The sequence below is a fragment of the Hyposmocoma kahamanoa genome, unplaced genomic scaffold (genome assembly GCF_003589595.1).
Source record: "Hyposmocoma kahamanoa isolate Upper Pololo Valley unplaced genomic scaffold, ASM358959v1 157, whole genome shotgun sequence".
Classification (NCBI taxonomy): Eukaryota; Metazoa; Arthropoda; class Insecta; order Lepidoptera; family Cosmopterigidae; genus Hyposmocoma; species Hyposmocoma kahamanoa.
In genome coordinates, this window is record NW_020653561.1 from 918659 (window position 1) to 933996 (window position 15338).

The window sequence follows — 15338 nt, forward strand, 5'->3', positions numbered from 1 at the left end:
CTGTCGACGTAGCGTCAAAAAGACTTATTTTGTGTCGAAACGACAGTTAATCGTGTTGTATTATACCTATGCGAACAACTTCTTTTAAATATACAAGCCACGACATTTTAAACTGTACGATTATCTGTCGTCATGACATATTGAGAACGCGCCCTTACAACTCCTTCATGTTATTTTATCAGACGTGACACACTTTAGACTCTGAGGGATTTAAAGTGTCTTACTCACTGAAGTAAATAAAAATAAAACAAATGGATAGATTCTTTGTTAAAATCTCGCACCAAAGCCAAGTTCGTTGGGGTGGACATTTCAATTCAGCACTGGAATCCAGTATAGTTCTTATTCATAGGGAGTTGTAATTTGGGGAAACTGTTTCTCAATACCTATGAAAGAGGACAAATGGATCCAGGTACTCACAACGTATAGAGCTGGTAGAATAAACAAACTTCAAGTCTAAAGCATCTCTTTAAAAACCTCGACAGGGTCTGCACAAGGATACGAAGGCTCAAAAAGGGCATCATGATAAGGAAAGCCACCAAGGATCGTACGCCGACCGAGGAGGATTTGAAAAGGAACACCACGTTGCATCCGATCATTACGGAGCGCACCATCATGAGGAACATGGGAAAAAACATGCAAAGGTAAAGTTTAATTCTAAATTTTCGACCTAGAAGAGACTTTTTTATTCTAATAATAAACATTTCAGAGTTCTCTTGTTATTACCTCAAAAAATCATGAGTGCCATTTCAGGATGCAAGATCACGCGTGAGAAATCTAATAGGGAGTTCGGTAAAGTGATAGGAAATAAATGAACCGAAGTATTAAAGAAGCTATAAGGCATCGTTAAAACCATTTCATTGTAATGATTGTGGGATTATTATCTACAATAATATGATGATGATGTGTGTGAAACCGAGAGTTTTAGGAGGGGCTTAGACAGTGAATGGTGTCCAGAGCCAAAACGCTGTACTACTGCTTAAAAATCCGATTTTGTGAAATATATTAAACCTATTAGTGGCATTATACGTTATCATTTCATAAACGAACTGTTGGAACAGGACTAGATGTTATTACACAGGATACAACTAAGTCGATGTAAAAGCAAACGATAATTAGAAACAGAAAGCTAAACTGCTAAGTTGAAAATGAGTCAGATGTACAGGCCGCCAGGTGAAGATCGAACCCAGGACTTCATATATAGGAGAATATCATTGCTACTAAGTTTTATTACGGAGTGATCACACTTACTTACGCAGAATTAGCTTGAGCCAATCTTATATTACCATACTTCCGTCATCTGCGTCGTGCAGACGCATTCGGAAATTTGCAGGAAGCCGATATTCGTTGCCAGCCTGTGTCGAGTGGCTACTTCCGAGCCAAAGCGAAACTTACAACGTCTATTTCGCTCTTATTGCATTGATAGAAAGCTTCGACAATTGTACTGACTTGCTTTCAGAACGTTACCAAGTAAACTCGTTAAAGCTATTAAAATTTTGAATTATTATCTTTATACATATATCTAAAAAGTATTTACATAACACGTAAATGTAAATGAATTTGGTTTGTTGCGAGGATTAAATAAGTTTATTTATTTAAGACAACAACCAACAGAAATTCACCCCGAACCGTTAACAAATATTAATATCCTGAGTTCATATTATACTGATCTCTATTCGAATCTACAACCATTGGCTAACCCTTTACCTGTATAGAATTAATTTAACTTTTCCCAACGGTATATAAAGTTAAATGGATTGTGTTCGGGATAATGTGATCGAAATATAATATTTAGAAATTATTCTTTAAATAATGACGGCACTTTGATATTATCGAGACTATTTTAATATGCGAAAACATCACTATTTTACTACAGAAAATATAGATACTTCAGATAGCAGTAAGGGCATTTGTGACAATTGTTGATGCCTATTTTGTTGCAATGTTTATTTTATAATATTTTACTAATACCCTATGTCAATAGTATGAAGAGTCGGGTAAGCATTCGAAAGGGCACTCCACAAAGGGCAGCCACGATATTCATAAGAAGGAAGAATACGAAAAAAAAGTGGAATTTTTCGAAGAGGATGGGGATTCTGCGGAAGAAGAGAAACATGGCGGATATCAAAGCGACCAGGCCCATTCATCGGTAAGCCTACACTGTTTCTTTTATATTTTTAGCTCGGTCCTATAATATTTAAGGAGACTGATGTACTGTGATGACTGTAGCATCACAGTACATTTACTCAAATATTTTTATGCTCGTAAAATATACTTAATTTAATTAAGAAAAAAAATATCCATAATATTAACCTTAGAACTACGTCCAAAGTACAACCACGATGTGGTTTAACTAAGGTAAACGATTATTTTACGGGGAACTGTATACGTTTTTACAATACATTCCGGGTCGTATATCAAGATTATCATTTCCTAAGTTTAAAACTTACATTAAAAGAATTTTAGTTGAGATATATGGAAAGACGACATGACACTAGATTCCACACAAATTTGATTGCAGTAGCTCACGAAATGTAATTTTCATTTTCAAGTGTAAATTTATATTATTAGAGACGCCACGAATAGTGATCCCAAAACATAAATCACTAAAAGCCATTACGCAAAATTTATTTGAGAAATATTGGACATTCAATGATGGAAGTAGTTCTCCACTAAAATAGCAAATGACACGAGTTAAACGTGGTTAAATTCATTATTTAATAAATAAATCGTGAAGCGTCGAAGGTCATTTCTGCGCAACAAGTCGTCAGGCAATACACAAATCGACTTTTGCTACGGTTGAGAAACACCCAAACCAACTCCAGAAGTAATTTGCATGGATTTCACAGATAATCTTTAATTCGGGTGTCAACTGTCAAATTCAGAGCTCATCAGCTTATGAAAAACCAGTTCTTTTTTTATTTTTGGCCTGGCTATTTTTAGAATGTTTGTTTTTAACTGCAGAGCAAATAAGTTCCATTTACTTAAATGGTGATAAGTCAAATTTTGATCTTCATTGTGGAATTATAAAGAACAATTCAACGACCAAATAATCTGTCAGCATTTACATTATTGAATTGCCTCCCTTTGTCTTTGATTCGTTTTCTAATTTGATTCAGCTTTCAATCCAAATTTGATTATTATACGGTTAAGAGGATTGCTTATTCGTATACATGCTTCAACGATCAAATGAAAAACAGCTTCTTTTTATTCCTCTTGTAGTGTAGATGCTTCTTTTATTTTATAAAGTAATATTATCTAATAATTTGTTGCCGCCAGCAGCTTGATTTTGATTGCCTCTCCCGATCGGAAACTTTTGAAATTTCTAATCGCAACAATAATTGATTTAAGTTAGAAAGATATTGTCGGAATCATCTTCTCGCTCAGAAACCCATCTGATTTAGAGACTACCCGATCGGGTCGATCCAATTTGAATCAAAATCAGCACGCTGGATTGTACTATCTGTAGTCGTGAAAAGGTATAGGTACTCATCCAGGTATTTGGGTAAGGGAGGCACACCAGCAAGTGCTGCGTGGAGCCTGTCAGAACATCGTAGTCACATTAGGTTTTACTAGCTTTCTAGGTTTCAGAGTTGCTCCATTACGCATCTGTAGACAAAAACGGCAACAATATTGTTAGAGTTTTGATTTTATTATTATTATACCAAGTGACAGGACGGCACTGCCACTACACCCGTCACTCTGAGACATAATTTGACAAGTCCCATGTACCTGTTTTCGCCAGCACCCAAACCTTTTAAAACCAGAACGCAGTAATGCTTGCATTACTGCTTGGCGGCAGAAATAGGTAGGGTAGCAGTCTCTTAGTAACCACTGATGAATATTAATTACAAAGTCAGGCGCAATTTTTGTTTTATTCCTGTGTTTGTAGATACTAGTTGCTATAGAAGTAACAACTTGTCTAGTAATACAAATATTACTTCATAACTTGCAGGGCGGTCACTTCAAGAATAGCAAGCTGCACGCGGGACATCACGATCGCGCCAAAGGAGACGCCGGTCATTTCGAGAAGGGAGGCCATGTCCACGTTCAAAAGGTAACAATATTCTAAATTCCTATAATTACTTTACTGTACAAAGTTTGATTGATTTCGTGCGATCATCATGATCATGTTAAAGGAATAGTGCTCATTATAGGACTGATTACGATGTGGCATCAGAAAGATTCGATCCAAAAACACAAATCGAATGGATTTTATAATCACTGCCTTGCTTAACTGTTCTAGTGGCAATTCTTTGTTTATTCAAATCAAATTCAAGCAGGTCTATTCTTTTCCGTTTTGTGGTGTCGCTGGGCAGTGATCATAAATATTTTGCACCATATGGAAATATGCACCAAAGATTGCAACAGCAATGTCTCTAATAGCGTAGACTCAACTAAAACAATTAAATAACAAAGTTGATTGGAAACTATGTGAGATCGGGGGTTATACTCCAATGTAATGCTTAGTAAATCATTCATATTTTTGTAAAGTAAACAGACATGGTCAATTAGTTGCATTGCACTGCATGGAATATTCGGCATCGAATCTGCAGGCGCAGACTCAGAAGTCTGAGATGCGGCTTTTAGTCGCAGCGATTATTTATAGATAAATGTCGTTGCTTTGTTCTATTCTAGCACAACCTAGTGACTGTAGATATATGGTGATAGTAAAGGATTAAACGATATATTTTTGCATGTTTTGTTCACAGGGACACAAATCAGCCGTTGGTCATGACAGTCACGGTGCGCATGGAAAAGCCAAATTTCAGAAAGGCGGTACTTCTGGAGGCAAGAAGTGGGTATACCACCACGGTACCCCTGCGAAAACTGCAAACCTCGTTGCCATCGATCGAAAAGCAGACCACTTTTATCACGGACCACAATATTTCGGATAAAATAGCATAAGATATTTAGGATTTTCGGTCTCACAGCCAATCCTACGGATCTTTAATTTTACAATTCTATTCTTCGCTTCTTACTTTCTGCTATGTTGAATAAAATAGTATAGATTATGTTGCATTTGCATGAATATTTTTATTTTGTCTGACGTCATGTAGTTCAATGTAATCATCAATAACTTATTTAGATGTTTTCCTTGCTGAATGATAAAATTTCAGCTGTATGTATTATCTACACTGCCTCTTAAAATAAGCAAAACAATAGGATTGGCTGCGATAAGGAAATTATTAGGGATGATTCTTGATACCTGTCGTAATGATTAAGCAGAAGACTTATTGGAAAATTTCATTTGACAAGCTAAACTTTCACATTTAAAGTGATGACGGCGTAAAAATTACAATATCAAAGTCAAAGTTTTGTCTTGTAATTTTGGAAATAAAATCCTTATGGAATCAAAGAAGTCGGTAAATTCTTAGTGCAAAATTATATCTAAAACATTATTTTAACTTGAAATTTAAAACTGTTTTAAGATAATTGAGAAAAACATTATTAGATCTTTTAACAAAGTCGATGTCATACGATGGCGAGTATCAAAACATAGTCATCCCATTGTTGTGTGATTGTGTTACGTAAAGGAAGCTGTTGTACAGACCTTTTATTAGAGGTGAAGTTGTGAATTAAAGAGAAAGTATGTATATTATATGTTATCCATATTAAATCTGTAATTAGGGACACTAAATCGGATTTATTGCTTATTATGTATATATTTAGAGATGATTCCGAAGACAGCCAATTGTATAAACCGCAGAAAGCAATCGTCAGAATTTCTTAAACTGTTAAACAAATGAGATTGATGAATGGTTTCATAAAAAATACTTACGTACATGTATGTATATCGTTCGATTTCGACGTTCTCGATTTGAGCTGGCGCCCTCGTATTCTTCATCTTTATTATTCTTCTTTTTCATTTGATCTTCTTTTCCTTTATTTCTTTATGATCTATTACTTGAGCTAACAATGTCTTTCATAGTTGTCCTCTTCCAATGTTGGCTTCTATCATCTTTTATCTCTTTCGCCGCTCTATTTTCAATGGTTTTCTAATAATCATAAAAATCAAATGGTATTCAAAAAATGGTGAATACGCGACATGCAGTGATACTCAGAGCTTTACATCGCAAAGGAAGAACGATGCCATTGCATCCGACACGATGACATATAAAGATGATCAGGGGGCTCTCATTCACCGTCCAACATAAGTCCGAAACAATTACTGTCAGATAAGAAACATTCGACCAAATCAAACAACAATGTTTAAGTATGAAGCTTCAGTCGTATCATGCTTCTTATAATTTGGTCGAGTCATACTCGAGTATGGCTCGACCAAATTATACACCAGCACTCTTGCTCTTTAAAAGTGGAACCCAGTAACACTCATTGGTGACAGAAATGTGTGTGGTTATAGTCAAGTACACTTACAATTTTTATCGTGTTTCTTTTTTAATTTTCACGTGAAACCTAGAGACTATGTAATCAGTAACTATAATTTTCGTAATCGAGTATGTATAACCACGTTCAGAACTTAAAATATGCAGTAGGTACAAACCCTAGGCTACTTTTATATGCATTTAATGTCCCTAATTTTTTAATTTACTTTTCATTTGTTATGAAAATATTTTTAGTTTATAATAATACGTTGGAATCTAATGTATTTGGATGCATTTGACAATTAGTGGTTGTGAAATGTATACAACTTATTAAATATTTTTTTCATATGGGGATTTGGAACTTAGGTATTGCAGGCTGGAATATATAAAAAGACCTTTGATTTGGACTAAGCAAAAATGGAAAACTATGCAAGTTTTTCAAATTTACAAAAGAACTTTACCTAAGCTTAAGCATGCCCTAATAAGTCAAGAGGATTGCTAAACACGATACAAGACGGCGTAATCGGGTATTTAGTACCTATTGGTACACTAGGATCCCGATTCAGAACTCATCGATATCTTAACCGAATCTTTCGATTGGATATCGTTCTCGAATCGAAGGGCGCTTTCCGAGCTATTTAGAACATTCGAGTTAAAACGTTCGGATTGGGATACGATATCGTTATTCGACAATGTTTATGGACTTAATCGGCGAATATAGATTATAAGAAAAATGAAATCCTTTTATATACATTTTTAAGACTTTAAAGGTCTAAAATATATAGGAATGCATTAGTCTGGCTTTGAAATAAATTAATAAAATTGAACAAAATCCAGACTTTATTTAAAATAATAAAGGATTTTCATGTTACATTCTTGCTTTGTAAACAATATGATGTTCGGTAATTTTCATTCGATAGCTGTGTTCTGAATAACGTTTGTAGCCTTTCGTCGTATCGTACGGATGTGACGTCTTTTCGGTTCGGTTTCGAATACGACAGTTTGATGTTCGTTTCGGGTATTGTGAATAAAAATGAAAAGAAATGAGTTATCGTAAGGTGCAATCGACCTGCAGATGTCACGACAAATACCAAATAGCTATTTTTGTAACTAATTTCTTTTACATTGACAAGCTGCAATTTGCCAATGCTACTCCACTTACTAACAAACAAATCTACTAGATGGCGCTTATTGCACAGATTTTTATAGATAGTGCCGGCTGATCTTTTATTTTGTTTAGAATTAGCGCCATCTACCCTTATTAGGGAGCGTTATTTATAAATTAGTTTGTAGCCTACAATGCCATCTATTGACATGCAATTTTGTCAAAGTCAGAAATAAATTTGGCTCATGATCAATATTTGAATGAAAAAAACTGACTTATATTTCATATTAAGGAGGAATTGATTGATATCCACGGCCATTCGCACAACATAAACTACTTACAGTCTATTGATCAGCGCCATCTAGGTGTAAGATGGAATTTTGACCATTTCAGAGTTACGATCTCTAGTAAGGAGATTACCCGTGCTATCGAGTTATTGATCCATGGTTTAAGCAAGAAATTACCAAGTAATTGTCTAGTAACAGTATTTATTTTATTTATTTATTTATTTAACACACATATCAATGACATTACTAAAGCATACAGTATTGTAAAAACCATAGCTGGTTTGACTCAATACTGGTGAGCTCGTATTCTATCCTTACGCTTAATATTTATTTCACACACTTAATTCTAGCATACATATACCTAATTAGACCATATTGACATATAATACATGTGGGTATTTCATGAAAAAATTAAACTATTTAGTACATCCGAACACAATAAAAATTCGTACGGTCATTAAGCATCGAGCCGTGCATTCCACGCTCGCGAAACCGGTCGATCACCATATACTTTACACGGGCCATTCCCATTTCGCCTTTTCAAATTACGAGAGCTCCTGTGAACGAGTTCGTCCAGGGAAGCACTGACTCCTTACCAATTTCCGCCGTGTAAACGTAGGCAAAGTTCATATAATGTAAATACGAAAACATTGCTCAGCTCACCATCTTTGCTTACTTGAACTCAAAGTTCATTTTGTGAGTCTTAGGTGACTATACACACGGCGTATTTTTTACGCGATGACGTATGTGGAAGAGGGTAAAAACCCAATTGTGTTTATTGTTTATTTAACTGCCTCTCTGGCCTAAAAGTTACCTTGCCGGTCTGCCACGGAGGGGTCCCGGGTTCGGTTAGGTGTCTACTCTCATTCTCTGTCCGACATTACGTCCGAAACAATAACTGTCAAATAAGTAATAAGACAATGTCAAGTGTGAAGCTTCTTTCGCATCATGCCTCCTTTAATTTTGTCGGTTATTACTTATTTCACAGTAATTGAGACAGACAGAGAATTAGAGTACAGGGCCTTCCTAGGAGTTGTAGTTTCTATGTGTATTAATACTGTATATTAATATTTCTAAGACAAAAATAACGGTTGAGCATCGGACTTTAGTACATGTAATAGACAATAAAGGAAACAAAGACAATATAATAAAAACAGTTCAAAAAGAGTGGTGCTGTCGCACACACGGAGCAAAGCAAAAAACATCTAACTTAACAAAAAGCGACGTCTTGGTGACACTTAAATGCAACATGTATTGGCACTCAAGATACTAGTATACTACATTTCACTGGTTAAGTTATTCTATACATAAAATTGAGCACAACATTTAGTGACTTACTAATAAAATGTGGAAAGTTTTAGGCAAGCCGGTGGGAAACGTGTTATGTAGACGCCTCGCCACTGAAAGCTGCTTAAAAATAGTAAGATAAAACGCTTGTTCGAAGCTTTTTTATCGTGTTTAACGCGTCACTGGATCGAATCATGGAAAGAGAAACGTTACACGTCATAACAGTTAAAAATACAACCGTGTGCATAGACTCTAGTGGTTAAAAGAACCAAATAGTTCTTTGTAATTTATTTCTATCAGTTGCGTAAGATAATAAGAAACAGAACTCCAAGTGTGATAATTTTCTTAAAAACCACTGCTAATTGTAATTCCATTGGGATTGCGGCGATTGCAATAGGACGTTCTATAACTTTCATTCGATAACTGTGTTCTAAATAAAGTTTGTTGCTTTTGCTGGTCAAGAAATTCGAGTAATCACACGGGTCATTTCGAGTCGGTTTCAAATACGACAGTTTAACGTTCAATTCGGGTGTTGTAAAAAATTAATGGAAATCGGCCGACAACTGAGTTATCTTAAGGTTCTAAATCGATCCCCAGGTTGGTGGCGTTGATATTTTACCGGAAGGCTTTGTTTTTAATAAATCTGTCTAACTTTATAAGGTGTTGCCATTTAAGCCACCGTTTCTACTAACGATCGGAAGTTCGACAGACTTTGGAAGAAATAGTTTTTATACGGTAACATTAAACCTTTCGATATACCACGGCTCTGTATTTATCTCACGCAATTGTAACATTTATTTTACATGTTAAGTTGTGCAAATCATATCTTTTTTATTTTATATAATGCGAATCACGATTATTTTTTAAGCGGTATTCCTTTCTTCACGGCTTGTATTTCAGCTTAGATTATTTTAATAAAATATTAATTAAAAAATAAGACGTTTCTAAATTCTTTTGTAAATATTGTTGTCTTTTTTGTATTGTAAATATTCAGAATAATATTTGTAGACTTTTGTAAATATGCGCTATTTTTGTCAATTTAAGTTCATTGTACGCCTTTTTTAATAAAAAATGTGTTATTTGAATTATTGTTTCTCATTTATTCAATATTTGGTATGAGTCGGACTAAAGGATGAGCGCAAATCCATACTTGAATGTTTCTATACTTTTATGCATATATTTAGTTAGCCAAAAGCTTTTTTATAATATCAAATGATGGAACGGACAAGTCGTATGCGTGATGGTAAGATACACGCCTGTTCACAACAGTTGCAGTGCCACTCAGAGCTTTAAATCCACAAAGATCTGAGGGACATTGCCACTGCGCCCGTCATCTTGAGACATATGTTGACAAGTCTCATGTGCCTGTAGTACCAGAACCTCCGGAACACAGTAATGGTCACATTCGGCGTCAGATGTTGGGAAAGGTGGCAATACTTCCTTCGAACTCTTTCACAAGGAGCTCTACTGGCCCCACTGTTGGGTACAGGCCACTTCTCACAATGGGAGGGCTTGGGTTGTAAATAAGGAAATTCGTACAAATTGCTTTATAAATATGTGCAGGTGTCATTAAAGATTTTTTTTTTATGAAATGGATTTGCTCTTAACCACTACCCAGTTCTGGAGCAAAGATTGGATCTACGATGGAACGAGCTTGCCCAGAAGATGCCTATTCAGTCGTACCTTAAAGATACCCGGGTTGTATGAATTCGGAAACACGGACAATGTTTTCCTTCACCGGAAATGAAATTTCGCGCATAAATTCCGAAAAGGTGCAAGTCCGGATTCGAACATACGGGTTCTGCTTGAGAGGCGGTGGGTCATACCATTAGACTACCACCGCTTTTTATACCTAAAGGCAACGATATCCATGTAGATTCTAGATGCGATGTTCTATACACACGCTTTTTCACTGATGTGCGGTGAAGACACAACACTTCAATATCATAGATTTATAAGCAACAAAAAAGTGTTCTGACTACACAATAACTGAGGATGAATAAAATAGTACCAAATATAAATTAAAAAATATATAAAAGGACTGGGCTGCATGTTCTAAAGACCTTTGCCTTTCCGCCAGGAAAAGTACATAACGTAATAACACAACATCAATAATTTCAACCGTATATTTTTATTTTACTTCATTTGTTTTTCCTTTTAGTAATATAATCATTGTCTTACAAATAAATGGACGACGGGTCTAATACAAAAACCACGAAAAAAATGTCCCAAGTCAACCTATTCGAAATTTAAATTGTAATGTCATCGCAGTATCGCGCTGTCCGTAGAACAAATGAAGACTAAAGCGGAGTGTCGCGCTCTGTATACGATTTTAGCGCCTTACAAGTGCGGACACTTTTTAGCGCGGACCCGACGTCCATATAATTGTAAGTCAATGAATATAATGATTATAAATAAGTGGAAAGCGTCTGGGTCAAAGAAAAATGATATGTATTGTGCAACTAATAAAGACTTTGCCAGTTTTCCATACATTTTATCAATAATTTAATCAATCCCGGTGTCGCGGGATTGTTTTGACAAAAACCACATTTAACATTAGCATAATATTAGCGAAAAACCAAATTGCAAACATACAATTATCCGACCACTAATAATTTAAAAATAACAATAACAAATGTGCCAGATCACCACACCAATTGCTTGGTCAAAATAGGGAATTCCCTGTACTATACTCATAGACCAGAGCAACTGAATTTATTCTGGGGCTCTTCCCGGAACATCACGACCAGAACTTGTTTTAAAAAAGTTCGTTATCCGCTCACGCGATACATGCAGCCGTAGACGCATACCATACCTAGAGGTGCCGGTGATGATTTTATACCGATTTATCGGATATCAAAGTTATAACAGGTAAAAGAACTAATATTAATTTCTATTTCGGTAACTACTCTAGCAAACCATAAAGTTTTTAATGCCTGGGTCTGTCATTTAAAAAAAATAAACAACTTCAAAAATACGTCACGACAATCGTGTGTGTTATTGTTTGGGCTAGTGATTTCGGTGTTTATTTATTGAAATCATACCGTAAGTAGCGTTTTTTAAGTTTACCCTGAATATTTACCGTGCCAGACGCTATGCCAACTAGAGCCACAGAAAGAACCTTTTTACTCCACTAGTTTGTTATAACTATTAGGTAATACAAACATCGAACACTTAGAAAAAACGGGATTCGAACCAGCGCCTTCACCATACCGTGGCTAACACTTTCTCAACTGATGTACGAAACGTTTCACCAGACCTTACGAATTTTCGTACGTGCTTGTTGCAGACCTTTTGTTTTTGGTTTTTAACGATTTTTGTCGTAGCCCTATGAGACAACTATGAAAGATTTTCTTCATTCAGTCAGGTTTTAGAGGTAACAGCGGGTGACCTTTGTACCTATTAATAATTATAACAAACTAGTGGAGTAATTTCACAAAAAGACCGGGAACATCCTCATCAAAAGATATAAACCGTGGGCATCGAGCATTGACTTACAAATAAATGGACGACGGGTCTAATACAAAAACCATGAAAAAATGTCCCAAGTCAACCTATTTAAACGTAGTGACATGTCAAGAAATATGAAAAAGCTAAAACGTTGAATTTAAATTGTAATGTCATGTGGCAGTACTGTCTAATTTTGCTTGCTTCGCTGTCAGTCGAACAAACGAAGACTCTAGACTCTAGCGTGAATGACGCTCTGTATACGATTTTAACGCCCTATAAGTTCCGACACTTTTTAGCGCGGACCCGACGGCGACGTCCATATAATTGTAAGTCAATGGCATCGAGTATATAATCAGAAATACACACGAAATGTCATTTAATTTGTTTGAAAACTATTCTGGCATATCATTACTGTGACAACTGCGCTTTTCTGCCGATTGGCCAGCCTGAATTCGAAACAATTGACGGGCGTCGTCAATTGTTTTACTAAACATTTGACGGACGTCGTCAATTGTTTTACTTCAAATTGACCAGTTTAACATGAGCTTTGCCAAATTGAACGAAAATTAAAAAATTACAAGTTTATAATTTAATTACGATGTAATGTGATTCCGTTTATTTTGTAATTAGATGTTTTGCTGTTTTTCCCCCGAATGGAACAGCCCCCCATAGTTAGAGATATATCTTTATTAAAACAAATAGAGAATATTTTTGGAATATACGGAGACGTACACACAGGTCAGTTGTTGGCATTGTACTATTTCAGCTTTCTAATTTGTGATTTCAGTGCAAACGAGAGTTGATATTTAAAAGTAACATAAGTTTTCCTGATGGGTTGCCAGGGATGGATGGCCCTTATTTCGTCTCTATTTCTGGTTATATACTCGATGACTGTATGGCACCGAAGTCATCAATAATGATAGACACTGTGTCACACACACTATTTTTCTTTTTTTTTTATGATCCCTAGTTGTGGAACGAACAATTCGTGCGCCTGGTGGTAAGGGACACGCCTGTTCATAAAAGTTGCAGTGCCACTCAGTGCTTAAATCACAAGCATCGGAGAGGCACTGCCTCTCAACCTGAGACAAAAAAGTGTCATGTATCTGTTTTATCAAGTTTACCAACACACTAAATGCAGTAATGCTCAGTCATGCGTACTGTTTGGCGGCAAAAATAGGTAAGGTGGCAGTACTTTGCAGGACGAACTCTTTCACAAGGAGGTACTAATAAACTTTTCGTCTTTTCTCGTGGTCCGTCTTGTTTACTAAATAAAAAAAACACATTCTAAAATCAAATTAAGTTATCAATGATAATCGAAGGTAGATTGAAAAAAAAATAGTAAAATGACATTCAGTATAAAATCTCAGATGGAAAAAAAATAAAGGAAAGGAGCTCCCCTATCTATGGAATAAATGTCCCTACCTAAACCAAAAATGTCCACCACAAATGGCGCATTTCTTTAGTGTTGTACCATAATCATCGATAAGTCAATATCGATGTCACAAATGTATGGCTTGAATGTTGAAACTGTTTTTTGTTAAGTTTGTAATTTGTGTACTTTACTGTAATCGAAGTATTAAAATGTTTAATTCTTATTCTTATTCTTATTCTTATTCTAATTAAAGTAGATCAATATTCATTGTCATATTCGAATATCCGGGATGACAGATATGAGATTTTGAATTTATTATTTTACATTTATAAATGCTCACATATTACGAAAAATAATGTCGATCAGGAGATCTCTATGCATTTCCAATCTCAAGACTGATATTAGATTTTTTTTTAAGTTTCCAAATAGTTTAAGCTCTTTTGTATTGGTATATCTGTGATTTTGATTTACGTGAATCTAAAACTTCCATATAATTTTTTACTTCAAAAATAAAAATAATGATAATGAAAAAAATAAAAACCTCGTAGTGCATTGTTTTAATAACAGAATATCGATAATATGTCAGCTTACAAGAACAACACTATCTCAAAATAATCGTTATCAACAATCTTCAAAATATACTGACAAACAGGCTATCTAAGGTAACCAAAGCAAAATTCGGCAAGACTTATGAATAAACTTCTTAAATGAGTCTAATTACATGAGATATTTGGGCTATTGTATGATTTATAGACCAAAAAATAATACATTTTAGTCGGTGTAATGTAACATTCAGTTGATTTCCGCCTTTTCTACTGCCGCATCCCTTAATGCCGCAGCGACGCTTTTTAATTAATACTTAATTGTTCTCACTGTCAATATTTTTGTCCAAATTTATTACAATTCATGCGAATAATTCAGTAAAACATTTGGCCAAACATTGGTTTTGACATTTGATGTACTTCCCTTTGACAGCCGATACAGATGTCAAAGGGTACTCCAAAAAAGGTAAAATGAGGACAGTTGGCATTTAAAATGACGTTACGTAGTTTCGATTCTCGTATTTGACATAAATCAATGTAGTTGGTATCTCTTTTGGCTTACGACGGCACGCAGTAGTTAAACAAAGACAATAAAATGTTTATGTTTTCAACGTCTAAATGCATCATATACATATAACTTCTGATTTATATATGTCAATATAACATGTCCTTTGGTTTAAACAGTCTAAGTATAAAATACACTAAGTCAATTTAGCGGAGGGCAATGACATGTCATCGGATTCTTTTATTTACGTGTGCAGTATAGCAATGAGGCATTGCTATTTTGTGATAGTTTTTTTTGTGTCTGAGTTTTTATTTCATTCCCTGCTGCAACAAAGTGTTCTTATTTCAATTGATACTAATTTATATTGAGAAAAAGTAATAAACTCAATACTAAAGTAAGAATATAAAAAACATGTTCGCTTAACTTAATTATGTTCAGGGTAAGTGCCTTGTTAATTTTAACTA

General features: G+C 35.1%; 1 protein-coding gene across 1 annotated transcript in view; it reads left to right on the plus strand.

Annotated features, from left to right (window-relative positions):
* LOC113240580 (myb-like protein X) overlaps positions 1-5279 on the plus strand; it is a 72843-nt gene extending 67564 nt beyond the window's left edge. The window contains exons 5-8 of the mRNA XM_026477915.1: positions 483-641; positions 1982-2146; positions 3953-4054; positions 4710-5279. Of these exons, the coding sequence (XP_026333700.1) occupies positions 483-641; positions 1982-2146; positions 3953-4054; positions 4710-4895 (612 nt within the window). The 3' untranslated portion in view covers positions 4896-5279. The remainder of the gene's footprint in view (positions 1-482; positions 642-1981; positions 2147-3952; positions 4055-4709) is intronic.
* The last annotated feature ends 10059 nt before the right edge of the window (positions 5280-15338 follow it).